Here is a 27739-nt window from a genome sequence, read left to right as displayed (position 1 = left end):
AGTTATTGTTTAATGCAGGGGGGGCATCAACCCCTATTTAACCCTGAATAAGTGAAAGTCATATCCATGAAATACATCCTCCAATGATTTCTGAACGTTTCCTTTTGAAAAACGATATTCCAAGCATGTGTACACACTAGGGTAAAAAACGTTGAGCAAAATTGTTTTTTGTTTTTTTTTAGACACAACGGCAAACTTCAAGGAGTTGGTCTGATACTATGTCATCAGTCTCCCCCCTTGCTTGAGCAGCAATAGAGAACAACCCCGTCCCCACAGAGCCGTGGGTGTTGCTGCGATTTTAGCCCGCACTACAGAAGGCTTTATCGGACCGCTAATATAGGATATTTTTTGGGGGTATGCTGATTTTTCAGGGTGTGCTGCAGCACCTCAGTATCCCTACTTCCTGCTGCTATGCCCCCCTCCCTCCCCCAATTTGGGACTCGTTACATACCTGGACCACCTATTGAGATGTGCCTTTTAAGTAAATCGTGTTTAAGGAGAAAAGGAGACACGAGTTGGTCTTCAATACCACTGACATATCCATTGAATTAAACATCGTTTTTTAAAAGATGCTATGATACCTCCCATACGCTGGGTGGACGCATTACGTTTCTTGTCCACATAGATCCAGTGATCACAGCCAAAGATTAACCAAGTATATTTCCTGACCAAGTGCGTTAAATCCTGATCGCAGAACAGTGAAGGCTCCTGAACCATTACCCTGATTAGTTTGGTTAAGGAAACCAAAACCGATCCAGGAACAGCGCGTGTCTCAGATTCGAGCCAACTTTCGGTGGAAGAAGCGTGAAACCATGAACATGTAGGTATTAGCTGTGGTATTAGGCTTTAACAGCATACATTTGTCACAATTGCTTTCCACTTTAACAAAATACAAATTTAGGCTATTAGGTCTTGGATATTTGGAATATGATATTTAAAGAATGGTTTCTGGAAGTGCTCGAAGTCGAGGCGTCATTTGGATTACTCAATGCACTTCCCGAGCCAGCACGATTTATGTTGCATATTATGTCGTTCACAGTGATTATTTGTTGCATTCTGTACTGTAAACGCAATGCATTTACGACAAAATGGTTAGGGCGCATTCTGATGTGCTGTCACTCATTTTTGGACCTGCCCTTATTTGGCAGTGGAAGTGAAAAGCCTATCCTGTAATTTTTCAGTAGCTGAGATGTTTGACAGTGTTTCTTATTATTTCACTCAGTATTATGTTGTATTTTTATTTAACCAACACCTAGTTTTAAAGACAATAATTCCATACCTGCAGCTTAAAGGGGCAATTTGCWGTTCAAACATTAACAAAGTCGTGACCCCGCCACTATTTTGGTAAAAGATTGGGGGCGGGAGAAAGACTTTCAAATGAATAGACAGAGCTATGGATGCAAGGACTGACCATCAATTTTTTTTAAAAGTAGTTTTAACCATGTTTTGAGGCTATACAGTGTTTGTTTACAAATGCATTGTTTACAAACAATGGAGAAAAACAAGYTTATATTTGAGTTTGAAAGTTAAACTAAGCTCATGAGGCATTCATTAGTTATATTCTTCAGGAATCAATGGGTTTATATCATTAATTTAAAGTCCAAAAATGGATGTAGCAATTGCAGATTGCCTGTTTAAAAAACACAAAATATTTGAATCAATTGAGAAAGATGGGCTTTAAAATCACTTGACCTGGTGGTTATATAAAAAAAAAAATAGTTGAAAAGATTATTTTTTATTTTAACCTTTATTTAACAAGGCAAGTCAGTTAAGAACAAATTCTTATTTACAATGTTGGCATACCCTGGCCAAACCCGGACGATGCTGGGCCAATTGTGCGCCGCCCTATGGGACTCCCAATCACGGCCAGATGTGATACAGCCTGTATGTGAACCAAGGACTGTAGTTACGCCTCTTACACTGAGATGCAGTGCCTTAGACCGCTGTGCCTCTCGGGAGCCCGAGTGTCTTATAAGGCTCTGGTGGTGGTGAGATCCTTTACATAAGAGGAACCAGTGAGTGATATCTTGAGATAAGAACAGTGTTCCTAAGAAAATACTATTTTACAACTCATGTGTCATACAGAAGATCAATGACAAGCTCCCCTTCATAATGCTGTTATTCAGTRATCTAGGGGCTCTATACTTAATCAATTTGTATCCACATACTGTACGTTTTAGATAGCTGCAGCAGTGGCTGTATTGTAAAATACCATATAGTCTACAAATCATAATGACATCTCCCCACTAAATTCCACGTTATTTGGAAAAGTATAGGCCTACGACCAATGCTTGCATATGCAGTACTGTACATCTAATGTGTAACTAAATGATGTATGTATCAGCTAACATTAACACACTTACAATTTAATTTACTGGAATAAACAGCCCTTGCCATGTTTGTCACATCGGAAGTGTGTTATTTAACACTAGATGAGATAATGATTTTGTGGTTGAGTTGCTGTCACAACTGTCATGTAAGTTATTTCCTGGTTTTTGATGTCTATTAGCATTTTCAGTGTCATGTCATTAGACTATTGGCATACTCTCTCCTCTCTGCCTGCCAGTCACTAGTCCACTCTGCAGTAGAACTAGGTAAGATGCCTGCAATTGCAAGGACATTTTGTTTCTTTTGTATTTTGCTTGGTATAGGCCTAGTATCGTACTCTTATCATATGTGTTTCTCTACTGGTTTTAGGAGGCTGTTCTATGTGTAAGCAAATAGAACATTTTACAGTGCAGCAGCATGAGTTTTCTCTGCCTGTGTTGTCTTTATTATACAAAATAATGCTCAGCAAATATTTTCTGCATTTAAGGAATGGTGGCTCTTGTTCACTGCTACCCAGTGTTGTGCGAGGTGCCCCAGATTTTGATAACATACCAGATCATAGATTTAGATCAATTCATGAGTTTGTCTGAGAGTCATTTGCAAAGTTGTAAAGGATGCTGCTCTAATAAATTATAAAACTCTTGTAGAAAATTCTGACAATGATATTAAGATGTAGATCAGGGATTCTTGAAAGTCGGGACAAACCTTGTCCAGCAGGGAAACTTTATTTATAGTAAAAAAAAACATTTTGATGCATTATTTGAGCTTAAATAATGCAACATTTTCATGTCGGCTCTATGCTCGGAAATGCCACCAAAAAMGGTTGAAAATGTTACAAAAACAGGCAATGATTAATATCAACTGAAAAATGATATTTTGCAGTGTCTTGCAATAGCCCTCTTTGAATATTTCTCTCAAAACTGTAATTGCTAAAAAAATGTGTCCAGAGATTTGGTCAACTCCGTCAAATTTGTCTGAAATTCTAAATGAGTGAGGAATGAGCAGGGTCAACTACTCCATAAGGATCCCTTCTTCTTGTCTTCATTACCTGTAGTGCAACAAGACTGTTCATGGTCTGGAAAGTTCTCTACTTTTGATAGATTTAAACAAACAATATTGAAATCACCATGGTCACAACCATAAACTGTCAACTCCATTTACCTGATAGATTAAGATAGGATATACATTTTGGTTCAAATATGTTTATTTTAAGGTGTCTGACATACATCCAGTTAGTTGCATTTTATGAACAAATTGAAGAATTAGGAGAGGTTGTTCCTTTACATGGTGTGATGATAGCTGATACTTTGGTCTATGAAAATATATATTTCAAATGTTGTTAATATTAAGACAAATATTTGTGGGAAAATAATACATACATTAAGAAGTAGGCCACATCATGAGCTTTCTATAATGACAATTATTTTATCTATTTAAGTTGATGTATTGTACCAAAAGAAGTATTACAAACTGAATGAATATATAACCATGAAACCAATTTTTCTCACTTTTATTTGTGTATCTGTATTGGTTTTGGCCATACAACACGACACAGTTAATGTTTGGGGAGAGGGGCAACCGCAGGTCTTGTTGTGTCAGATATTCTCAACTAGTCCAGTCAGCTTATTTCTTCCAATCACCAGGGGGAGGAGAAGAAACATGTTTTCCTCAGTGGTAAATAAGAATAGTAATGATGCAAGACCTTTTTTTTAAACGGTACATTTTCTGTGGAGAACATTATGTACATTACATGTATCCCAAGAATGAGTGGGTTCAGTGTGTCTCTTCCTTGAAGCTGATATTATCAAGAAACGCTGTGAAGTAATAACTTCCCCATTTATGCCTGAGGGAGATAGTGTGTAAACTGGTGTTATAGACGCTCAGCACATCTCAGCACATCTCTTGATCATCTTAAGCCTGTCAGCTTTGACCACACTCTGTGACACAGACTATCTGGAACACTGTACTAAACTTGAGGCCTGCTTTGTATAGCATCTGAGAAATGGAAATGATGATGCTTGATGTACTGTAATACCTTTTGACAAATGTACTGTTGAAATGTTTACAGCTTCTCTCCTGTCCAGGGGCTGCATGTTAATAACTGAGTCTCATCAATGCACTTGGGCATGCATCCTACTTTAGCTGTACAGTAGGTGCAGTGAAACAAGGTATCTTTTTACCCTCGGTGTCCCAGACAAGGGTCCAGCAGCGAAGGTCACAGGGGAGGGAGGGGAGGAAGAGAACGAGATTAAAAGTCTCTACTGTTATCCTGGCTGGGGCAACCGCAGGTCTTGTTGTGGGTCTTATTTCAACCCCCGATGAGCCCATGGATTGTCAGTAAAAACCATGATCATTGCAAGACTGCCTGAATTACACTGAGGTTGSGTCTATAATCTATGTCTATGATGCCTATCTACTGTTTGTTGTCAAATTTGGTGCCTATCTATTAAATGCTGTGTCATAACTATACTTGTGACACACTGGGGAATTTAGTAGTTCCCAGTGCAGTTGTCTGATGATGTGACCAGGGGCATGTGCATGAAGATGGAATCCCCTCCCTCTGTGTGTTCTGACCCTGGCTGTCCCGTGTTGTCTGGGGGGGTCACAGGTTTGACAGTGGGGGAGTGTGGGCAATCCCCCTGCACCAGCGTCCGGACCTGCTGGAGCCTTGCGCCGACTTGGTGAACAGCGAGTGGCAGCGGAGCCACGTTGCCCGGGTTCACGCCCTCCAGAAATCCTGCCAGGAGTTCCCCGTAGCCCTGGTGCTGCTGCAGGGCTCTGGGAACAGGGACGGTGGGGATGGAGAGACGCTCCTGGGGCACGTCCGGCTGTCCCGCGTGGTGTCCCGCCCTGGGAGCCTCTTTGTGGAGTCGGTGGTGGTGTCCAAGGCCCAGAGGGGGAAGGGCTACGGTCGTACACTGATGCAGGAGACGGAGCGCTACTCTAAGGCCCGAGGGTTCCTGAGGCTGTGTCTGACCACCCACGACAAGCAGCACTTCTATGCCCACCTGGGCTACGTTCTGTCCATGCCGGTACAGAATGCTGGTGTCATGGCCTCCTTCATGCCCATGGAGGTGCTGGAGAGGTTCTCCAAGCTCCCAGGGACAGACGACACCCAGGGTGAGGTACAGGGAGGCCCACCACCACCATCACCACCCCAGATCCCTCCTTCCTTTATAGGGCCGGCTCCATCACCTCTGCCTCCTCCTCCACCACCCACTCATCCTTCTAGTCTTCCTACTCCCCCACCTCTTCTCCTTCCTCCCTCTGCTCTATCTCGTCATCCACCTCCCTCTCCTCCCTCTGGTCTTCCACCTCCTCCCTCTATTCCTCCTCCTCCTCCTCCTCCTCCTCCTCCTCAGTGTCCGGACCGACTGGTGTTTCAGACTCTTGAGGAGACGCCCTACAGAGATGCTAAAGGAGTTCCTATCTTCTGGATGCACAAGGACATCTGAGACTGAGGGCCTGGATGACCACAGACCATGTCACCCATGTCACTCAGCCTCACACACACACATGCTCAGGACATTGAGGAAAAGGACACTGCCTTTGGCCTATTTAGTACCACAGCCTGTAGGGTTTGACAAGAGGTTGACAGACTGAGAAGGAAGGATATTTTTGGGGTCTGGCTGGCGCTCCTTGAGTTCTTGTCAGAGATACTTAGTGCTGTAGACTGAGATAACACTTGAACCAAGAATACCAAATGTTTGTTCTCATGTGCCTTAAGTAAGTTGTTTTTTCTTGTCCTAAAATAAAACATGTATTAAATGAATGGTTAACTTTACCTGATCAAACTAAATAATTATCACTGGGGCTATATTTTGGGCCTAATGTTTCAATCATTTTGATGTTGAAATAAAGGACTGTGTACTAAAGTGTATTGTTATGTGTTTTCTATGGGTCACCGTTTAAGATTGCACATTTCTAAATACCTTTTCATCCAAGCATCTTGTAGACAATCTCCAATGGTCTTGTCTTGAAAGGGATGCAACAGAGGTTTTGTATCATTTCAGCCAGTAGTTTTGAAAGTAGTGCTCGCGAGCTAAAAGGGTTCCCTGAAAATTGCACAGTTGAGTACATGTCATCCATTTCGTGTGATATGTTACATCCTGCAAAAAAATATTCTTTATGTTACGAATTCCAATTTATACAATATGTTAAGAATTTGTAAGTCCTTAAGATCCTGTTTAATCTCTTGAAATATTAACATCAGTCAAAATGAATTTAGTTTGAACAGATATGTGTCTGTCTGTGTGTTCTCTTTAGGCACGACAACACATTAACCAGTGAACAGCCATGCTGCTACAGAGCTTCCCTCTCACCATCCTCCTCCTCTCCACCATCCCTGTCACTCCCCAGTGGGGGGCAGTGGGTGATGAGTCTGGAGGGTCTGTGGCTGCTGCAAGGCCAGTGGTCCAGGGCAGGCCCTTCACCATGGTCTGGAACATGCCCACAGCGAGCTGCCAGGAACACTATGGCATCCACCTGGACCTGGGGGCCTTCGACATCGTGGAGAACCACCACCAGCGCTTCCAGGGCCAGAACATGAGCATCTTCTACCACAATCAGCTAGGCCTCTACCCTTACATCTCCCAGGAAGGTCTACAGGTTAATGGAGGGGTTCCCCAGAGGGGAGACCTGGAGGCCCACCTGGCCCTGGCCCAGACCCAGATCTCAGCCCTGCTCAGGACAGGGTTCAGCGGCCTGGCCGTCATCGACTGGGAGGAGTGGCGCCCCTTGTGGGTGAGAGACTTCGGCATTAAGCTGGAGTACCGCCGGCTGTCTAAAAAACTAGTGAGAGGGGAGCATCCAGAGCTAACCAAACAGGAAGTGAACTCCCTGGCCCGTAAGGAGTTTGAGAGGGGTGCCAGGGCCTTCATGTCTGAGACACTGCAGTTAGGAGTGTGTCTGCGACCGAGGGGACTCTGGGGCTTCTACAGCTTCCCTGAATGCTTCAACTACCACAGGAAGCAGAAAGGCCACAGCTACACGGGCCACTGCCACTCCAAGACCAGGCAGAAGAATGACCAGCTAGCCTGGCTGTGGCGCCAGTCCACTGCCCTCTACCCTAGCATCTACCTACCCCAACGTCTGGCAGGGTCCTCTGATGCCACCCTCCTGGTCAGACATAGGCTTCTGGAGGCCCTGAGGGTGGCGAATCAGTACCCCACTAGCACCCATGCCACTCCTGTACTGCCCTATGCCAGAGTGGCATTCGCCCACACCCTCCACTTCCTCAACAAGGTAAAATATAACAGTAAAGTTGGAAAATGTTTCCTATCCCATGACTGTGTTATTACAGAGTTATAATCAATTCTTCAAAACATACACTAACAGTGATGCACTTATGTTATGAATATTATAAACTCTTTGATATCATATTTGGCAGGATTTACTATTATTTGGGCTGATATCACATACAAGTAATCAAACTAGTCTCCCATTGACCTTGCCATACAGACAGTGACATATGAGCACACCTGGCAGGAGATGCCAGCAAGCAATGGAAAGATATTCTATCCCTGCATTATTTGTATTTATTTATTTTACCTTTATTTAACTATGCAAGTCAGTTAAGAACAAATTCTTATTTACAATGACGGCCTACCAGAAGGCAAAAGACCTGCGGGGACGGGGTCTGGGATTWAAAAAAAAAATATATATATATATATAGGACAAAACACACATCACGACAAGAGAGACACCACAACACTACATAAAGAGAGACCTAAGACAACAACATAGCATGGAAACAACACATGAAAACACAGCATGTAGCAACACAACATGACAACAACATGGTAGCAACACAACATGGTAGCAGCACAAAACATGGTACAAACGTTATTGGGCACAGACAACAGCACAAAGGGCAAGAAGGTAGAGACAACAATACATAACGCGAAGCAGACACAACTGTCAGTAAGAGTGTCCATGATTGAGTCTTTGAATGAAGAGATTGAGATAAAATGGGTCCAGTTTGAGTGTTTGTTGCAGCTCGTTCCAGTCTCTTGCTGCAGCGAACTGAAAAGAGGAGTGACCCAGGGATGTGTGTGCTTTGAGGACCTTTAACAGAATGTGAGTGGCAGAACGGGTGTTGTGTGTGGAGGATTAGGGCTGCAGTAGGTATCTCAGATGGGGGGGAGTGAGGCCTAAGAGGGTTTTATAAATAAGAATCAACCAGTGGGTCTTGTGACAGGTATACAGAGATGACCAGTTTACAGAAGAGTATAGAGTGCAGTGATGTGTCCTATAAGGAGCATTGGTGGCAAATCTGATGGCCGAATGGTAAAGAACACCTAGCCGCTCGAGAGCACCCTTACCTGCCAATTTATAAATTATGTCTCTATAATCTAGCATGGGTAGGATGGTCATCTGAATCGGGGTTAGTTTGGCAGCTGTGGTGAAAGAGCGATAGAGGAAACCAAGTCTAGATTTAACCTTAGCCTGCAGCTTTGACATGTGCTGAGAGAAGGACAGTGTACCGTCTAGCCAAACTCCCAAGTACTTGTATGAGGTGACTACCTCAAGCTCTAAACCCTCAGAGGTAGTAATCACACTGGTGGGGAGAGGGGCATTCTTCTTACCAAACCACATGACCTTTGTTTTGGAGGTGTTCAGAACAAGGTTAAGGGAGAAAGCTTGTTGGACACTAAGAAAGCTTTGTTGTAGAGCATTTAACACAAAATCCGGGGAGGGGCCAGCTGAGTATAAGACTGTATCATCTGCATATAAATGGATGAGAGAGCTTCCTACTACCTGAGCTATGCTGTTGATATAAATTCGAATAGCGTGGGGCCTAGAATTGAGCCTTGCTGTACTCCCTTGGTGACAGGCAGTGGCTGAGACAGCAGATTTTCTGACTTTATACACTGCACTCTTTGAGAGAGGTAATTAGCAAACCAGGCCAAAGACCCCTCAGAGACACCAATACTCCTTAGCCGGCACACAAGAATGGAATGGTCTATCGTATCAAAAGCTTTGGCCAAGTCAATAAAAATAGCAGCACAATATTGCTTAGAATCAAGGGCAATGGTGACATCATTAAGGACCTTTAAGGTTGCAGTGACACATCCATAACCTGAGCGGAAATCAGATTGCATACAGAGAGAATACTATAGACATTAAGAAAGCCAGTCAGTTGATTATTGACAAGATTTTCCAACACTTTTGATAAACAGAGGATCAGCTTGATCTCCCCTTTAAATAAAGGACGGACCGTGGCTGCCTTCTAAGCCATGGGAACCTCCCCAGAGAGGAGAGACATGTTAAAAGGTCAGAGATAGGCTTGGCGATGATAGGGTCAGCAACCTTAAAGAAGAAAGGGTCTAAACCATCTGAACCAGATGTATTTGTTGGGGTCAAGTTTAAGGAGCTCCTTCAGCAGCTCGGACTCAGTGACCGCCTGGAGGGAGAAACTTTGTAGCGGGGCAGGGAAAAAAGAGGGAACAGCATCGGGGATAGTCACATTAGAAGGGGTGGGAGAGCAGGAAATGGATGGGCAAGGCTGCATGGCTGAGTCAAATAAGAATCCTGACCTAATGAAGTGGTGATTAAAGAGCTCAGCCATGTGCTCCTTGTCAGTAACAACCACATCATCAACATTAAGGGACATGGGCAGCTGTGAGGAGCAGGGTTTATTCTCCAGGTGTTTAACCATTAGACTCAATCATCTCACCTCAAGTGTATGCATTTTTGTAGGTGGTTGATACCTGTCTGTTTTTGTGTGTGTGTGTTTTCAGACGGATCTGGAGCACACACTGGGAGAGAGTGCAGCGCTGGGGATGGCAGGAGTGGTGCTGTGGGGGGAGCAGGCGTTCGCTAAGTCAAAGGTCAGATCCTGGAGACCTCACAGTTTGTGCATGTACATCCACTATAATATACATACAGTGCCTTCGGAAAGTATTCAAACCACTTGACTTTCTCCACATTTTGTTATGTTAAAGCCTTATTCTAAAATTGATTAAAGTGTTTTTTCCCCCCTCATCAATCTACACAAAATACCCCATAATGACAAAGCAAAAATAGGTTTTTAGACATTTTTGCTAATGATTTTTTTTTAATTACTGAAAGATTACATTTACATAAGTATTCAGACCCTTTGCTCAGTACTTTGTTGAAGCACCTCCGGCAGCAATTACAGCATTGAGTCTTCTTGGGTATGACGCTACATGCTTGGCACACCTGTATTTGGGGAGTTTCTGCCATTCTTCTCTGCAGATCCTCTAAAGCTCTGTCAGGTTGGATGGGGAGCGTTTCAAGTCTCTCCAGAGATGTTCGATCGGGTTCAAGTCCGGGCTCTGGCTGGGCCACTCAAGGACATTCAGAGACTTGTCCCGAAGTCACTCCTGCGTTGTTTTGACTGTGTGCTTAGGGACGTTGTCCTGTTGGAAGGTGAACCTTCTCCCCAGTCTGAGGTTCCTGAGCGCTCTGGAGCAGGTTTTCATCAAGGAACTCTCTGTACTTTGCTCCATTTATCTTTACCTAGATCCTGACTAGTCTCCCAGTCCCTGCTGCTGAAAAACATCCCCACGGCATGATGCTGCCACCACCATGCTTCACCGTAGGGATGGTGCCAGGTTTACTCCAGACGTGACGCTTGGCATTCAGGCCAGAGAGTTCAGTCTTGATTTCATCAGTCCAGACAATCTTGTTTCTCATGGTCTGAGAGTCCTTTAGGTGCATTTTGTCAAAGGCACCTTTTGTCATGTGCCTTTTACTGAGGAGTGGCTTCCGTCTGGCCACTCTACCACAAAGACCTGATTGATGGAGTGCTGCAGTGATGGTTGTCCTGGAAGGTTCTCCCATCTCCACAGAGGAACTATAGAGCTCTGTCAGAGTGACCATCAGGTTCTTGGTCACTTCCCTGACCAAGCCCTTCTCCCCTGATTGCTCAGTTTGGCCGGGCGGACAGCTCTAGGAAGAGTCTTGGTGGTTCCAAACATCTTCCATTTAAGAATGATGAAGGCCTTGTGTTGATGTGTTCTTGGGGACCTTCAATGCTGCAGAGATTTTTTGGTACCCTTCCCCAGATCTGTGCCTCGACACAATCCTGTCTCGGAGCTCTACGGACAATTCCTTCGACCTCATGGCTTATAAGGTGCACTGTCAACTGTGGGACCTTATATAGACAGGTGTGTGCCTTTCCAAATCATGTCCAATCATTTGAATTTACCACAGGTGGACTCCATTCAAGTTGTAGAAACATCTCAAGGATGATCAATGGAAACAGGATGCACCTGAGCTCAATTTCGAGTCTCATTGCAAAGGGGCTGAATACTTATGTGAAGAAGGTATTTCTGTTTGTCATTTTTTATACATTTTCAAAAATGTCTAAAACCTTGTTTTCACTTGTCATTATGGGGTATTGTGTGTAGATTGCTGAGGATATTTATTTGATACATTTTAGAATAAGGCTGTAATGTAACAAAAGGTGGAAAAAGTCAAGGGGTCTGAATACTTTCCGAATGCACTGTACTTCTACAACCTTGAGTGTGTATGCAGTTTGTTTTTGTTCTGTATTTGTATATGAATATCTCTTTCCCTTCCTCTCTTGGCAGCGTCAGTGTGAGATACTGAGGGACTACATTAATTCTGAACTGGGAGAGTACATCAGCACCCTGAAGAGAGGGGTGCAGCGTTGCAGCGAGGAGCGATGTCAAGGCAACGGTCGCTGTGCCAGAAGGGACCCCTACTCTGACCACATGATCCCACTCTCTGACTCCTTCTCCAACTTCCTCCCTGACCCCTCTCATGACCTCAGCCACCTCCGCACTAACTTCCTGTGCCAGTGCTATCAGGGCTGGGCGGGTGAGAAGTGTCAGGAAAGGATAGCTTCAATCACTAACACTTAGTGTCAGGAAAATATATAGTCTCTATCACCAATATATAATATCACCTCTTTTGTTTATTTGGTTGATGCGCAGCATACAGTAGCATCATTGCAATTCCACCAAGTGTATCAAAGTGAAAACTGTGGCAGTTGCAATGCTAAGGCACGTTCTCAGCGTATTCATTCTATACAATTCAGTTCCACTTGTGACATGTTTAAGTTGTGATAGTCAGAACAAATTTGCACTGTGTTTTGTCAGTAACAAAATGGGTGTGACATTTCATCATACATCGCCTGTCTCATGCATACATGTAAAAGAGTACCGCTTCTAAAAGTTACAGCTGTAACTTGTATGTACAGTATATTTAAGTCACAGATCACATGGACGTCTCGAACCTGAATCATTTCTGTCCTCATGCAGTTGTTCAAATACATGAATTGTCAGTTGAAGAGTGTGGTCCTTTATGCTGTGATGTCACTAAAGATGCTATAAAGTGTTCAGTACCCTGCAATCTTACTGAATGAGTCTCTTTCTTTCTCCTTTTTGTCTTGCAAATCAAACAACTCATAAATATACAGTATAGTATATGGAAACATTCTCTGTGGGTTCCAACTCCCGGGCTCTGTTGTGCACACCCGGGCTCTGTTGTGCATATGGCAGTAGGGGTTGTTTCTGGATGGGCCCAAGTTCCAATACCATGTGCAGGGCAGGGATTTGACTTGAGTGGAGATGTTGGGGCAGGTAGTTAACAGTTGGTGTTACATTAGTGTCCAGGGGCCACTAGGACGGGGCTTTCAGGGTCCAGGGGTGAAGGGTGTTCCTCTCTGTGACCTCTGCTCCTCAGGATCCTCCCGTGATGGCTGTGAGGTTGTGGCGCAGCGCCTGCAGCTCCTGGATGAGCTGGGAGACCTCTAGGGCCGCAGCCTGTCTCTCCCTCACTGCTTCAGTTAAGGACCGGAGAGCGCTACCCTGCTGCACTGGAGGGGGAACGCAGAAACACAGTCATAGAAAGGGATGGGCAAAATGTTGAGGCCTGGTTGGATTTCAGATCAAGATTGAGAAAGAGTAAGTGAATATCGTTACCTAAGAAACAGAAGATAAGAAGTAGCGTCAACAGCGTCAATGATGTCACTGCACACCCCATGGTGTATCGGAACGAGGTGGGCATCAACAGGTCTCGGAGCGTGCTCTGCCATCGGCTTCTCATTGGATGCCCTGTCTGATAGACAACTGGTCTGTCCCGGAGATGGAGGTTCCCATTGGTGGAGGGAGCAGGAGGAAGGGGAGGTCGTCTGCTGCCTATAGAGACCATAGAGACAGTGGAGATTCTAGTGACTAAAGGTAATGGAGAGTAATGAGAGTCACATTTCAATGGTGGTTTTGGATGCAATCACTATACACAATACAGCCTGGAAATATCTGGTACCTTTGTGGTTGTGCTCTGGGTGGGTGCGGTGCAGGTCGTTGATGGACTCCACGGAATGTAGCTCGATCTCAGTCAGATCCCGATCACTGATCCGGGTAAAAAATACTGGAGTGGTAGGGGAGGGAGGTTGTTTCGCCATAATCCCTGGAGGGAAGGAGGGAGAGAGAAGAGGACACCAGGTCTCTAAATCGTATTACTGATAATCAAAATAAAACTGTTATCAGGAAGTTGGAATTTGGACTCAGGGCCAGGGCCAGGGGAGAGGTGATTGAGAACAGGCCCTTTGTCTGACTGGGAATGTTTCCACAAGTCTAGCCAAAATGTGAAGCCATTTCAGCCATGCAGCCTAGTTGATATAATGTACAAGAATGCTTTAAGCACACTAAGTTGTATATTGGCATATTGGTATGGTGGCATTGACAGGCAAGCACTATTATTTCAATGATATAAGGGAGACATGATATAGTCCTACTCTCTCACACACAAAAACACACGCATGATTCATCAAACCAGACACTCCCACCCCATTTTCTATTCAGGTATCCGGGCTTCACCCAAAAACTTTAGGGACACAATATCCATGAATTTTCTCCTCACAATCAATCAAGTGTCCAGATAGTGCCATTCCACCGAATCAGCCACCTTGAATTCTCCCCTCTCTCTGCTCTTACCTTCTGTTAACATTAAATAGGGGAGAAAGATACACGTATAGTATGTGTATCTGAGGAGAATTCACATACAGTATGTCTCCGTGTGCGTCTCCTCAAGAAAAGAAAGCCGCTGTCAATACGTTCCCAATACGTGTCAACAACAAATGATGGAAAAGGTTATCCAGTGTCATAGGATCAAACAAAATATACATCCACAACTGTATTAATTAGCCTTCTGAATATAGTCCAGGTTGAATAATTGCCTTATCACACGGAAGCGAGTCCAGACCCAGTGTTTTGTGTCTCTGTGCCCCCGATCCCTGCCTTGCTCCCTGCTGCTTGCCCCTACCCTAACAGCCCCCACCCTAACAGCCCCTACCCTAAAATAGAAGCTGGGAYGAGGATGGTATTAATAGCTGCTACTGGGCCACAGGATCATTCAATTATCCAACAGAGGCAGAGGAGGTACAGTAAGCAACAGGACCCAGAGCAAYGTGAAACGTCCCCGAATATAAAAAAGGCCTGCTTTTTAGTGTGTTCATATTTGATTAATTTACAACAAGTGATCTAATGACAATGTAAAGATAAGAGTTACTGGTTAACTGTTAGTGTAACGTCATTACTGGTGCAGTGTAACACATCGTTAGTGGTTTTCTGAGATGTAGCCACTGTCATCCCAGATCCAGAAATTCCTTGTATATTGACATTTCTTCTTGAGTATAGGATACGTTATGTTATGGTGCTGAGTGTTGTGAATTTCCCCTCAGTCAGGCTGTCACATAGCGAGACTTCAGTGTACTATCTGTGCCATGACAGATATTGTTGTGTTTTGAAAGTGTACTCTGACAGTAGGCCTATGGACATTTTCAAATATAGGTAATGACAATAAGACATGTTACAGAGCATTGGTGTGAACATTTTGCTTATGTTATTACATCATAAACACTTGCAATAGGCTATGCATAATATACTTGCAATAGGCTATGCATAATATGTATTGTAACGACCCAGGGTCGTTACAGTATGTATAGAAAGAAAGAAAAATTAAGAATGAAAGAAAGACCGAAAGAAAAAATGTAGAAAAGTGTAGAAACAAATAGTTGAGAATATATTTATTTGTTCATATGACAGCAACATTTAGTATTGACACAGAACATGTGCAACAAACAGGCCTGCCTGTGTAGTGAGTTTTCCTCCAAATATTTGAAGAATGTGTAATTTCATCAACTACATTTCCCGAAATACATTGCTCTGGCTAGGGTCGCTGTTTTGTAGAGAAAGCACAATTCTGAGTGCGGAGTCCAAACTGTTGACGACAGCGAGGTGTTTATTTTACGTGAACTTTTGTAATCTCGTCTGCAAGGAATATACGATGTGGGCTCGGATTCTATCTGGCGGCCGCGGGTTCGGATTCKGTTTCCGAGTTCCGAGGGAGTGTCTACGTGGCGTTGGACTCGGAATCGCGGGGAGGCAGGAGAGGCATGCTTCAAGTTCAGAGGTACTGTTCCATCAACCTCGAGGACAAATGCTGCTCACTAAAACCGACCCAAAATGTAGCAATTCTAAGGGATTTGTCCATGCAGTTGGCCTAGTGCTGAGAAATATTGAATATTAATTGTTTCAGATCTTTCAGAACGTAATTTGTTTATTTTTTCATATGTTTTAGATGTATTTAGTCGTCAAACCTTGATTTTGTTCTTATTTTGATGTATAAGTTATTGCAATATGACCGAACAGCGATCATGTTGCGCAGTCCCATTTGCTCCATGTTTTTCCCCTCTTATTTGTGGCACGCTTGGTCATGCAAATCAAATCTACATCTGTCCCTGCAGAATGCCCCGAGCCCGCACAGATCACTTCGCTTGACTGGCTGCTGCAGACTATGGTTTTATTAAAAGCATGATAGTGKCTTGTCAGGGTATAGATAGGTCTGCCTCAGATCCCCCATCTCTAGAACTAGTCTATTGAATGAACACTATCTTCCATTCAACTCTTCTCAGTTCTAGTGAGATTTCATTGAATAGTTTAGGCTGCTGAAGACTTCCTGATTTACTGTCAAATGTGAATGTAGTGTAGTGTAATGTCTTGGCCCACTGCAGGTCAGGATTCTTTACAGGAATGGACCTTGGATTGTTACTATCCATTTCAAACAGTTCGGGGTTGATGCTAATCAGTTCTGAGAGTGGGATATAGTATTTTATTAAGACCTTGTTTACGCCTCGCGCTGCCATTTACCGTAGGAAAGAATGTACAGTGCCTTCAGGAATTATTCATATCCCTTGACTTTTTCTACATTTTGGTAGGTTACAGCCTWGTTCTAAAATTGATTAAATCACCGTAGTCGTACAGGTGTGCCAATACAAGCTTGACACACCTGTATTTGGGGAGTTTCTCCCATTCTTCTCTGCAGATCCACTCAAGCTCTGTCAGGTTGGATGGGGAGTGTTGCTGCACAGCTATTTTCAAGTCTCTCCAGAGATATTAGATCGGTTTTAAGTCTGGGCTCTGGTTGGCCCACTCAAGGACATTCAGAGACTTGTCCCGAAKCCACTCCTGCGTTGTCTTGTCTGTGTGCTTAGGGTTGTTGTCCTTCGCCCCAGTCTGAGGTCCTGAGCGCTCTGGAGCAGGTTTTCATCAAGGATCTCTCTGTACTTTGCACTGTTCATCTCCCTGACCAAGGCCCTTCTCCCCTGATTGTTCAGTTTGGCCGGGCAGCCAGCTCTAGGAAGAGTCTTGGTGGTTCCAAACTTCTTCCATTTAAGAATGATGGATGCCACTGTGTTCTTGCTGACCTTCAATGCTGCAGACATTTTTTAGTACCCTTCCCCAGATCTGTGCCTCGACTCAATCCTGTCTCGGAGCTCTACGGACAATTCCTTCGACCTCATGGCTTGGTTTTTGTTCTGACATGCACTGTCAACTGTGGGACCTTATATAGACAGGTGTGTGCCCTTTCCAACTCATGTCCAATCGATATAATTTACCACAGGTGGACTTGAATCAGGTTGTAGAAACATTTCAAGGATGATCAATGAAATCATGATGCACCTGAGCTCAATTTCAAGTCTCATAGCAATGGSGCTGAATATTTCTGTAAATAAGGTATTAATCCTGTTTTTGGTTTGTCATTATTTTGTGTAGATTGCAGAGATTTATTAGAATTTTAATCCATTTTAATCMATTTTACATGCTTTCTGGTAAGTTTTGAGTACAATACTGGGTGGGGTGAATATATTTTATATGACACATGATTTTTTGTTAACTAGTAAATAGTAGCCTACAGCAAGGTGTGTTTAAATCATTTCTAACTTGTTAACAATTTCTGCTGGTTAGTTTTTGCTACCATGTGGGTTTGAGCTTGCTTGAGCCTGCTAACTGAGGAGTGTTAATTCACCTGTTGCCATACATGTTTTATTTTAAAACATTTATCTTACAAAGGAGTTGTTTAATCTRACTGCTTAACTATTTATCTGTACATAGAATTGTATTTCWTTTTTTACTATTTTTTTTCTAATCTTTACAGGAAAATGCCACGGGCACTATCTGATGTGTGGAGACATTTCACTGCAGCTAATGTAGAAGGAAAAGCTGTGTACATTTGTGAATACTGTGCYAAATCATATGTGAAGAATGCARCAAAGATGCAKAATCATCTGGCCAAGTGCATAAAGTTCCCTCAGCGCTCACAACAAGCAACCTCTGACAAAAGTCCCTCTACATCTATTCRAGGTGAAAATTATGAATCAGACACCTTATCGATAGCAACAGCTCATGGTCCTCCTGGAATCAGAAGTTTTTTTGACTCACTGGAGGAACGTAGTCAGAGAAATGCTGATGAATGTCTTGCACAAGCTTTGTATGCAACTGGTTCACCTCATACTCACAGGCAATGTGTATTGGAAGAGATTTCTGAATGTTCTTCGCCCAGCATACACCGCTCCAACYAGAYATGCTTTATCTACTCATTTGCTGGATGCAGAGTTCAACAGAGTTCAAGTGAATGTCAAGCAAATCATAGAGAAAGCAGACTGTATTGCTGTCATCTCTGATGGGTAGTCGAATGTTTGTGGGCAAGGAATAATTAACTACATCATATCCACCCCTCAACCAGTATTCTACAAGAGCACAGACACAAGGGACAACAGACCCACCGGTCTCTACATTTCAGATGAGCTGAAGGCAGTCATCAATTACCTTGGACCACAGAAGGTATTTGCACCGGTGACAGACAATGCTGCGAACATGAAGGCTGCTTGGTCTAAAGTGGAGGATTCCTACCCTCACATAACACCCATTGGCTGTGTTGCTCATGCGTTGAATCTGCTCCTTGCTCATGCATTGAATCTGCTCCTCAAGGACATCATGGTACTGAAAACAATGGATACACTCTACAAGAGAGCCAATGAAATGGTTAGGTATGTGAAGGGTCATCAAGTTATAGCCGTAATCTACCTCACCATGCAAAGTGAGAAGAATAAGAGCACCACATTGAAGCTGCCCAGCAACACCCGTTGGGGTGGTGTTGTCATGTTTGACAATCTCCTGGAGGGGAAGTAGTCTCTCCAAGAAATGGCCATATCACAGTCTGCCGATATGGACAGCCCCATCAAGAGGATCCTCCTGGATGATGTATTTTGGGAGAGAGTGGTAAGCAGCCTGAAACTCCTGAAACCTGTAGCAGTAGCCATTGCACGGATTGAGGGAGACAATGCAATCCTGTCTGATGTTCAGTCACCTAGTGGAAGGGACCTTGTGGATCTGAGGCTCTTTCCCCTGTTGCCTCCATCATCCTCCAAACCCCACCAACATCAGCCACCTCGGAGCGCAACTGGTCCTTGTTTGGGAACAGACACACCAAAGCACGCAACAGGCTGACCAATACAAGGGTTGAAAAATTGGTGGCTATCCGGGCAAATGTGAGGCTTTTTGAGCCTGACAACGAGCCATCCTCAACAAGGTTGGAAAGTGACAGTGAAGATGAGGTCTCAGAGTCTGATGTTCAAGAGGTGGACATTGAGGAGGTCCAGGGAGAAGACATGGAAGCCCGAAAGGAAGACAGTCTAGAAACTAAAGCTTTGATTATCATTTTACAGATGTATGTTGAAAACGTTTTTGGGAGATGCAATGGATCATTGGGGATCATTCAGTATTCACTTTCTTTTGTTGTTCAGTGAAATCATCCCATGTGAAGAGTCAACTCATTTAATTAAAGTTCAATTTGTAACTAAATAGTTTAAAAAAAAWTCTATTGGAAGGATTTAATCATTTGCAATTATGTCTACTTATGATAAGGTAAAAGGTTTATGTTTCTGTCTCTATATGATATGGTAAATATATCCAATGCAAAAACATCTACATTTAAATGGTATTAATATTAATTTGCATATATTTACGTTAATTCCCACTGAAAGTTTCCACCTCTGAATATTCCCCAAAATGTGCAACCCTAGCTGTAACGTAACAAAATGTGGAAAAGTCAAGGGGTCTGAATACTTTCCGAAGGCACTGTATGTATGCCTATTGTTCACTCTTTACAGTAGATGAATAAGAACAGGTAGGCACCCTGAACACATAGCACATCGTACCCATCAAGCAGTAGAGATTAGTTAGCAGTGTTCGTTTAGACTACACAGAGAGAGAGAGAGAGAGAGAGAGATGACTTTGGACTTGTTTCACAAAATACTTGACCTGTAAGCAGGCCAAAATCGGCCCCCAAAGTGCATGGCTCACTGATAAGAGCAAGCAGTGGCTGGGTTAAAGGTTAAAAGTGACAATGGTTGAAGTAGAAGAAGTCTGCATAATAACTTGGGTGCATTTTATTAATATCGCGCACCAGACTTATACTGTACACTGCGGCTGTTGAAAGAGGCAAATTTATCACCAACATTAATACTGGTATCTATTATAGGACCTGCATTTGTTATGGTTATGATGAAAACATTAATCTTTCAAGTCAGACCTGCTGTTGCCCTCTTCACACTAATGAGTTCTCATCTACAATGATAGGACAATCAGTTGTATGAATCAGTTACATGAACTTCCATGACTTTACTAGCCTGGTCCCAGGTCTGTTTGTGCTTTTGTCTACTCCATTGTCATTGGCATGACAATACCATAAGAAGTTGGCAGGAGGGCAGAAACAGACTGGCGTCCAGGCTATGACTTTTACATCACTGATACCATTACAGTAATGACGGTACAGCAGTGTGGCAGCATATGTTACAACAATAATGAAAGAGTGTTTTCCAGGCCTGTACGAGGAAGACAGCTCTGTTTGACTTCCATCGGGACCAGGGGGGTAAGATGGTGGAGTTTGCTGGCTGGAGCATGCCTGTCCAATACAAAGACAGCCACATCCACTCCCACATGCACACTCGCCAGCACTGCTCCATCTTTGACGTCAGCCACATGCTACAGGTGAGAGGGATTTCATTTAGCAAATTTGCATGGGTAGATATTGTGTGCTCATTGTATTGGCTATACCATCCATTGTGTGTCTCTCAAACAGAGCAAAGTCCACGGAAGAGACAGAGTCAAGTTTATAGAGTCTATGATCGTTGGAGACATAGCAGAGCTGAAGGACAACCAGGTGAGACAAATGCCTGCAAGCAAAGACACACGCACATACACTTAATTTTCCCACACACTCTTCTCACACTTTTATCTCCAGGGCACGCTCACCCTCTTCACCAATGACAAGGGAGGAATAAATGATGATCTTATCGTCACCAAGACAGACCAAGGCTACCTCTACGTGGTGTCCAATGCTGGCTGTGCAGACAAGGACTCTGCCAACATGAAGGTCAGTAGTCCACAAACCTCATGTGTTTGACGACCATCCCTCAAAGTTTTGGATGGATTTGTAATGCTTTTATGAAGTGTCATGTCTGTTTGTGTTTCATATATCTGATCCTTTCTGTGTTAATGTAGGCTAGACTAGCCAAGTTCAAAGCAGAAGGTCACGATGTGGAGCTGGAGTTTCTGGAGGAATGTTTGATTGCCGTTCAAGGTAAGTTCTCTTATGGCAACGTCAGTTCTACTCGATATACAGTACCAGTCAAAAGTTTGGACACACCTACTCTTTCAAAAGTTTTCTTTATTTTTACTATTTTCTACATTGTAGAATAATAGTGAAGACATCAAAACTATGAAATAACACATATGGAATCATGTAGTAACCAAAATAGTGTTAAAAAAATGAAAATATATTTTATATTTGAGATCCTTCAAAGTAGCCACCCTTTGCCTTGATGCCTTTATGAAAGTACCCCCGCCTTTTTGTTTTGACACTGCTGCTACTCGCTGTTTATTATCTATGCATGGTCACTTTTAGAGGTCGACCGATTATGATTTTTCAACGCCGACACCGATTATTGGAGGACCAAAAAAAGCCGATACCGATTAATCGGCTGATTTTTATATATATATATGTATTTGTAATAATGACAATTACAACAATACTGAATGAACAATTTTATTTTAACTTAATATAATACATAAATAAAATCTATTTAGTCTCAAATAAATAATGAAACATGCTCAATTTGGTTTAAACAATGCAAGAACACAGTGTTGGAGAAGAAAGTAAAAGTGCAATATGTGCCATGTAAAAAAGCTAACGTTTCAGTTCCTTGCTCAGAACATATGAAAGCTGGTGGTTCAATATTCCCAGTTTTTCAATATTCCCAGTTCAGAAGTTTTAGGTTGTAGTTATTATAGGAATTATTACACGTCGACTATTTCTCTCTATACCATTTGTATTTCATATACCTTTGACTATTGGATGTTCTAATAGGCACTTTAGTATTGCCAGCCTAATCTCAGGAGTTGATAGGCTTGAAGTCATAAACAGCGCTGTGGCTCAAGCATTGCTAAGAGCTGCTGGCAAATGCAGTAAAGTTTGAATGAGTGTTTACGAGCCTGCTGCTGCCTACCACTGCTCAGTCAGACTGCTCTATCAAATTTTAAATCATAGACTTAATTATAATATAATAACACACAGAAATATGAGCCTTTGGTCATTAATATGGTCAAATCCGTAAACTATAATTTAAAAAACAAATTGTTTATTCTTTCAGTGAAATATGGAACCGTTCCGTATTTTATCAAACGGGTGGCAACCCTAAGTCTAAATATTGCTGTTACATTGCACAACCTTCAATGTTATGTCATAATTATGTAAAATTCGGGCAAATTAGTTCGCAACGAGCCAGGTGGCCCAAACTGTTGCGTATACCCTGACTCTGCGTGCAATGAACGCAAGAGAAGTGACACAATTTCCCTAGTTAATATTGCCTGCTAACATGAATTTCTTTTAACTAAATATGCAGGTTTAAAAAAATATACTTCTGTGTATTGATTTTAAGAAAGGCATTGATGTTTATGGTTAGGTACATTCGTGCAACGATTGTGCTTTTTTCGCGAATGCGCTTTTGTTAAATCATCCCCCGTTTGGCGAAGTAGGCTGTGATTCGATGATAAATTAACAGGCACCGCATTGATTATATGCAACGCAGGACAAGCTATATAACCTAGTAGTATCATCAACTATGTGTAGTTGACTAGTGATTATGTGAAGATTGATTGTTTTTTATAAGATAAGTTTAATGCTAGCCAGCAATTTACCTTGGCTCATTGCTGCACTCGCGTAACAGTTGGTCAGCCTGCTACACAGTTTCCTCGTGGAATGCAATGTAATCAGCCATAATCGGCGTCCAAAAATGCCGATTACCGAATGTTATGAAAACTTGAAATTGGCCCTAATTAATCGGCCGGTCGACCTCTAGTCACTTTACAAATTACCTTGACTAACCTGTACCTCCGCACATTGACTCGGTACCGGTAACCCCTGTATAAAGCCTTGTTATTGTTATGTAATTTTCTTGTTACTATTTGATTATTTGATTTGAGTTTTTTTCCCCTTTAGTTTATTTCATAAATATTTTCTTAACTCTATTTCTTCAACAGCATTGTTGGTTAAGGGCTTGTAAGTATTCGGCGCATGTGACAAATAAATGTTGATTTGACCTTGGTCGTATTCATTAGGTACCCAACAGAAACAAGGAGGAACTACCTGAACTTGTCCTATAAGATATTTTTGTTTTCCGTTGCAAATCATTTTGCTACTATGTGTACTAAAGAATATGACCCTGCACATGTCCTCCTCAGGTCCCTCCATGGCCAAGGTGCTCCAGCCGGGATTGACAGATGACCTCAGCAAGTTGGCCTTCATGACCAGCACTCTGGCCACTGTGTTTGGGATCCAGGGCTGCAGGGTGACCCGCTGTGGCTACACTGGAGAAGACGGAGTGGAGGTAGGCCTCTCACTCTCTTTTTCTTTGTACTTCAGTAGAGATGGATATTTTTCTGTGCTCTGTGCATTTCTTTCAAGAATCCTTTGTCTGAAAGCAATTGGCATTTGTAAAAAAAGAATGTGTTTCTTTCGTTGTGTTGCAAAATTGTGTTAGTAATTTCCTCCTCATCCTCCTGTTCAGATCTCAGTGCCTAAATCTGGTGTGGTGGCCCTGACGGAGCGCCTGTTGGCCAACAGTGAGGTCAAGCTGGCCGGACTGGGGGCGCGAGACAGTCTGAGGCTGGAGGCAGGCCTCTGTCTCTATGGTAACGACATCGATGAGACCACCACCCCCGTGGAGGCGACACTGGTGTGGACCATAGGTGACTCCTCATTATTATACACTCCCTTATAGTGTCTGTCTGTCTGTCTGTCTGTCTGTCTGTCTGTCTGTCTGTCTGTCTGTCTGTCTGTCTGTTAATTGGGTTGTTTGATGGACTTGCAGGAAAGCGGCGGCGTCAGGCAAAGGATTTCCCTGGTGCTGAGATAATTGTCCCCCAGATAAAGGCAAAGACGACGAGGAAGCGTGTGGGCTTGGTGTCCACGGGACCGCCTGTCAGACAGCACACCCCCATTCTCAGCCCAGAGGGAAAGGTCATAGGTYAGTTAGAGGATCTCTACTAGCTATTACAAGATACAAGATCTGAATAATCATACGTAAAAGTTTGATTATGCATACTTAGGATCAGGATACCAGGCCTGATGATTTTCTGTTATTGTTTGTCATTGTTAGTAGGCCTACACTGTAGTGTTATTTAGGCCCAAATGTGACACTGTTCCATATAMATTTAGCTGTGTGTGGATTGCTGTTGAGATTAGATTCAGCTTTCTTTTTATCAGTTATCATTTTTTTTTTAGGTGAGGTCACCAGTGGTTGCCCCTCCCCCTGCCTGAAGCAGAACGTTGCCATGGGTTACGTGGATGTGGCTTACGCCAAGAATGGAACTCCCATTCAGGTGGAAGTGAGGAAGAAGGCAGTGAAGGCAGTGGTCACCAAGATGCCCTTCGTGCCTACAAACTACTACTCTGGCCATTAGATCTGTCCCTCAATGGACACCTGGCTTATGAGATCAGCCTGCAAACAGTACCCTGATCGGACAGACTGCCTCCTAATGACAACAAGATATCAGTCTATCAGAACAAATGCTGCCCCCTTGTGTTCACCTTGAGTAGTGACACTCAAACCTGAAGGACTGTAAGGCTTTCTTTAGCAATAGAGAATGGGTTATGAGAGTGTGTGGCCTTGCCTACACCCAAATCTCCACTCAACTACACAAATACAGCTACACTCTTGAGGATGAGGCTTTTCACTCCTGTTATCTGAAGCTTGTTGATGGTATTTAGACCACAGTGAGTTGTGTGAATGAGCCATATGGTTTGAAGGACACTGACTCACTGACCAGTCAGCAAAAGCAGCAACACGTGCTATGTAAACCAAGAGACACAGGAGCAAGTCACGTTTACAGGACTGCTGAGCAAAACATTTTCTCCTGTTTAATAGTATGAATCTAAACTTGCATTTTACAGGCTAAGTGGCACAATGACGTGTTAATGTTTACTAATTGCTAACTTAATACTAAATGTCAGCAGGAACAAACAACTCTTCATATGATTCCAAATTGCTTTTGTGATACTTTGTCTTTAGGCTTGTACCACAATCCTAGTTGTCACATTCCCAACAAACTAAAACTAAACAATATATGCAGTAATGTGTGGCAAAACTCGTAACTACTGTGAAGTATCTTATAGATGTGTTCATGGTGTTGCATCTCCCCTCTACTATTGAAATATTGTCTCAATGTTTTTGATATTCACTTTTGTTCATGTGAATGCCTTGTATAGCAAGGTAATGATGTAGTTTGTATCTAAAACCCTAATTTCCCTTGTAATATAGGTTATAATTCACATAGAATTAAATATTAGAATTCAGGGTAATTCATTATATATTATTCATTTCTCTTTGTTGGGGAAAGCCATCTTTGGAGAATTGTCATTGCACATGACTCCACTAGATGCTAGTTAAACATCTGTCACTAATGTTGTTTGACAATTGCCAAAATGTATAGACTACTGTATTTACTGCTGATTAATGCCCTGTGTATTGTCTTTCTAACATTCAAGATTTTGTTGTTTGCAAATTATTAAACACGATTTTCCCATTATTTGGTTATTTTATCATGTATCTTATTTGTGTACTGTGTGGATAATTAACTGGAAATCTAAAATCATTAAAAGCTTAAGTATTGCTACTTTAAAACTGCTATCATTGTTAGTCCCATTCCTCAGCACAACTCCAGACAGACCAGTTAAGATGGGAGATGACCGATATCTTACGTGCTCCAACCCGACTTTGCCATTTTGTAACTTTATTAGTGTTTATCCTTACTTATTTGGAACAGAAAGCTCACATCATGACCGGCAAGTAGGAGGAGGGCTGGAGTCCTTGTTAGATATGGAGAAAATTGTCTGCTCTCTGTTTTATTGGCAAAAGTCCAGTTACTTGACAACAAAATGGGACGTGAAAAACAAATATTTTATGCTTTTCAGTAACTTGGTTGATAAGCGATATGGACATAACTGGAGTGTTTCGCCATGCTTCGTAGCGAACGTACAGTGGACTCTGTGCTTCAAGTGTGAAGGAAGTCTCAAGCTTTTGCTCACCTGAATTAGAATACCTCATGTTAAATTGCAGACCTTTTTATCTACCGAGAGAGTGTATCTGTAATAATCATTACTGTCTACATCCCACCACAAAATGAGAATGGCACTAAGCAGGCACTCAACGAGCTGTACAGGGCCATAAACAAACAAGAAAACTCTCACCCAGACAACGTTTCTAGTGGACGGAGACTTTAATGCTGAGAGACTGAAATGTGTTTTTCCCCACTTTTACCAACACGTCTACCCACAAGTGCATACAAGGGCCTCCATCGCCCTCACTTCGGCAAATCAGACCATGACCTCATCCTCCTGCTTCCTGTTTACAAGCAAAAACTCAAACAGTACCAGTGACGAGCTCAGTACAGAAGTGGTCCAACGAAGCGGATGCTAAACTACAAGACTGCTTCACCAGCACAGACTAGAATATGTTCAAGGATTCATCCGATAACATTGAGGAGTTTACCACATCAGTCACAGGCTTCATCAATTAGTGCATTGACGACGTTGTCACCACAGTGACCGTACATACGCTAGCCAAAATCCATGGATTACAGGCAATATGAGTGCCGGGCTAAAGGCTAGTGCTTCTACACCTGCATTGCTTGCTGTTTGGGGTTTTAGGCTGGGTTTCTGTACAGCACTTCGAGATATTAGCTGATGTACGAAGGGCTATATAAAATAAACTTGATTGAAAACTTGATTGCTACCGCTTTCAAGGAACGGGACACGGACAAAGCCCGCTAGGACCTCTGACGAGCCATCAAACATGGAAAAGATCAATATAGGACTAGATGGCATCGGCAGATAGGGCAGCTCTGCTTCTAGCTCCTAAGCAACTTTCCAGTATTTCGTTTTTTTGTGTGGTATTTCTTAGATTATTAAACCATGAATTTGTTTGTGTAATTACATACAGCCGGAAATAACTTTTGGATATCAGAGCGTCTGTCAAAGCCGTGTGTATAGGTGGCAGGGAAGTCAGGCGCAGGAGAGTTAAACTGAGTGTAATGGAGACTTTTAATAAATGTCCATTTAACAATGTTCCAAACACGAACAATGTACATACGTAAAAAATCAACATGGGTACGGGGACCCGTCGCACACCTATACATCAATAAACAACAGTTGACATAAAACAATCCCTGACAAAGACATGAGGGGAAACAGAGGGTTAAATACACAAGAGGTAATGGATGGGATTGAAAACAGGTGTGTGGGAAGAYAAGACAAAAGCAATGGAAAATGAAAAATGGATCGATGATGGCTAGAAGACCGGTGACGTCGACCGCCGAACACCGCCCGAACAAGGAGAGGCAACGACTTCGGCAGAAGTCGTGACAGTACCCCCCCCCTGACGCGCGGCTCCAGCTGCGCGTCGACACCGGCCTCGGGGACGACCCGGAGGGCGAGGTGCAGGGCGATCCGGATGGAGGCGGTGGAATTCTTTTAACATGGAAGGATCTAAAACGTCCTCCACCGGCACCCAGCATCT

The 27739-nt window shown here is 43.0% G+C and overlaps 3 protein-coding genes across 5 annotated transcripts; all 3 read left to right on the top strand.

Annotated features, from left to right (window-relative positions):
- The first annotated feature begins 658 nt into the window (after positions 1-658).
- On the top strand, positions 659-6203 carry naa80 (N-alpha-acetyltransferase 80, NatH catalytic subunit). Its single transcript, XM_070447871.1, has 2 exons — positions 659-820; positions 4937-6203. The coding sequence occupies exons 1-2, from the start codon at positions 813-815 to the stop codon at positions 5781-5783; spliced, it is 855 nt and encodes a 284-aa protein (XP_070303972.1). The 5' UTR covers positions 659-812; the 3' UTR covers positions 5784-6203.
- hyal3 (hyaluronidase 3) lies at positions 891-12677 on the top strand. 2 transcript variants are annotated; one of them, XM_024006240.2, is made up of 4 exons: positions 891-2594; positions 6595-7572; positions 10071-10192; positions 11889-12677. In XM_024006240.2, exons 2-4 carry the CDS (start codon positions 6625-6627, stop codon positions 11905-11907), a joined length of 1089 nt encoding a protein of 362 aa, XP_023862008.1. In that variant the 5' UTR covers positions 891-2594; positions 6595-6624; the 3' UTR covers positions 11908-12677. The 2 variants fall into 2 exon arrangements, with proteins under 2 accessions (XP_023862008.1, XP_023862006.1); XM_024006238.2 differs by having other exon boundaries at positions 912-2594; positions 10071-10160.
- A 2807-nt stretch (positions 12678-15484) lies between these two features.
- amt (aminomethyltransferase) lies at positions 15485-25751 on the top strand. Of its 2 annotated transcripts, XM_024006100.1 has the most exons (9): positions 15485-15735; positions 20487-20654; positions 20746-20826; positions 20908-21039; positions 21168-21246; positions 23406-23551; positions 23732-23912; positions 24035-24190; positions 24448-25751. In XM_024006100.1, the coding sequence occupies exons 1-9, from the start codon at positions 15610-15612 to the stop codon at positions 24624-24626; spliced, it is 1248 nt and encodes a 415-aa protein (XP_023861868.1). In that variant the 5' UTR covers positions 15485-15609; the 3' UTR covers positions 24627-25751. The 2 variants fall into 2 exon arrangements, with proteins under 2 accessions (XP_023861868.1, XP_023861869.1); XM_024006101.1 differs by lacking the exon at positions 24035-24190.
- The last annotated feature ends 1988 nt before the right edge of the window (positions 25752-27739 follow it).

Source organism: Salvelinus sp. IW2-2015, linkage group LG17 (assembly GCF_002910315.2).
Source record: "Salvelinus sp. IW2-2015 linkage group LG17, ASM291031v2, whole genome shotgun sequence".
Taxonomy (NCBI): domain Eukaryota; kingdom Metazoa; phylum Chordata; class Actinopteri; order Salmoniformes; family Salmonidae; genus Salvelinus; species Salvelinus sp. IW2-2015.
This window is presented reverse-complemented; position numbering and strand designations above follow the sequence as displayed.

Excerpts from the sequence above, each read along its gene's own strand:
- hyal3 (XM_024006238.2), top strand. The coding sequence starts at position 6,625 with ATGCTGCTACAGAGCTTCCCTCTCACCATCCTCCTCCTCTCCACCATC. Across the intron at positions 7,573-10,070 it reads CCCTCCACTTCCTCAACAAG|ACGGATCTGGAGCACACACT; the intron begins GTAAAATATAAC and ends GTGTGTTTTCAG. Across the intron at positions 10,161-11,888 it reads AGGCGTTCGCTAAGTCAAAG|CGTCAGTGTGAGATACTGAG; the intron begins GTCAGATCCTGG and ends CTCTCTTGGCAG.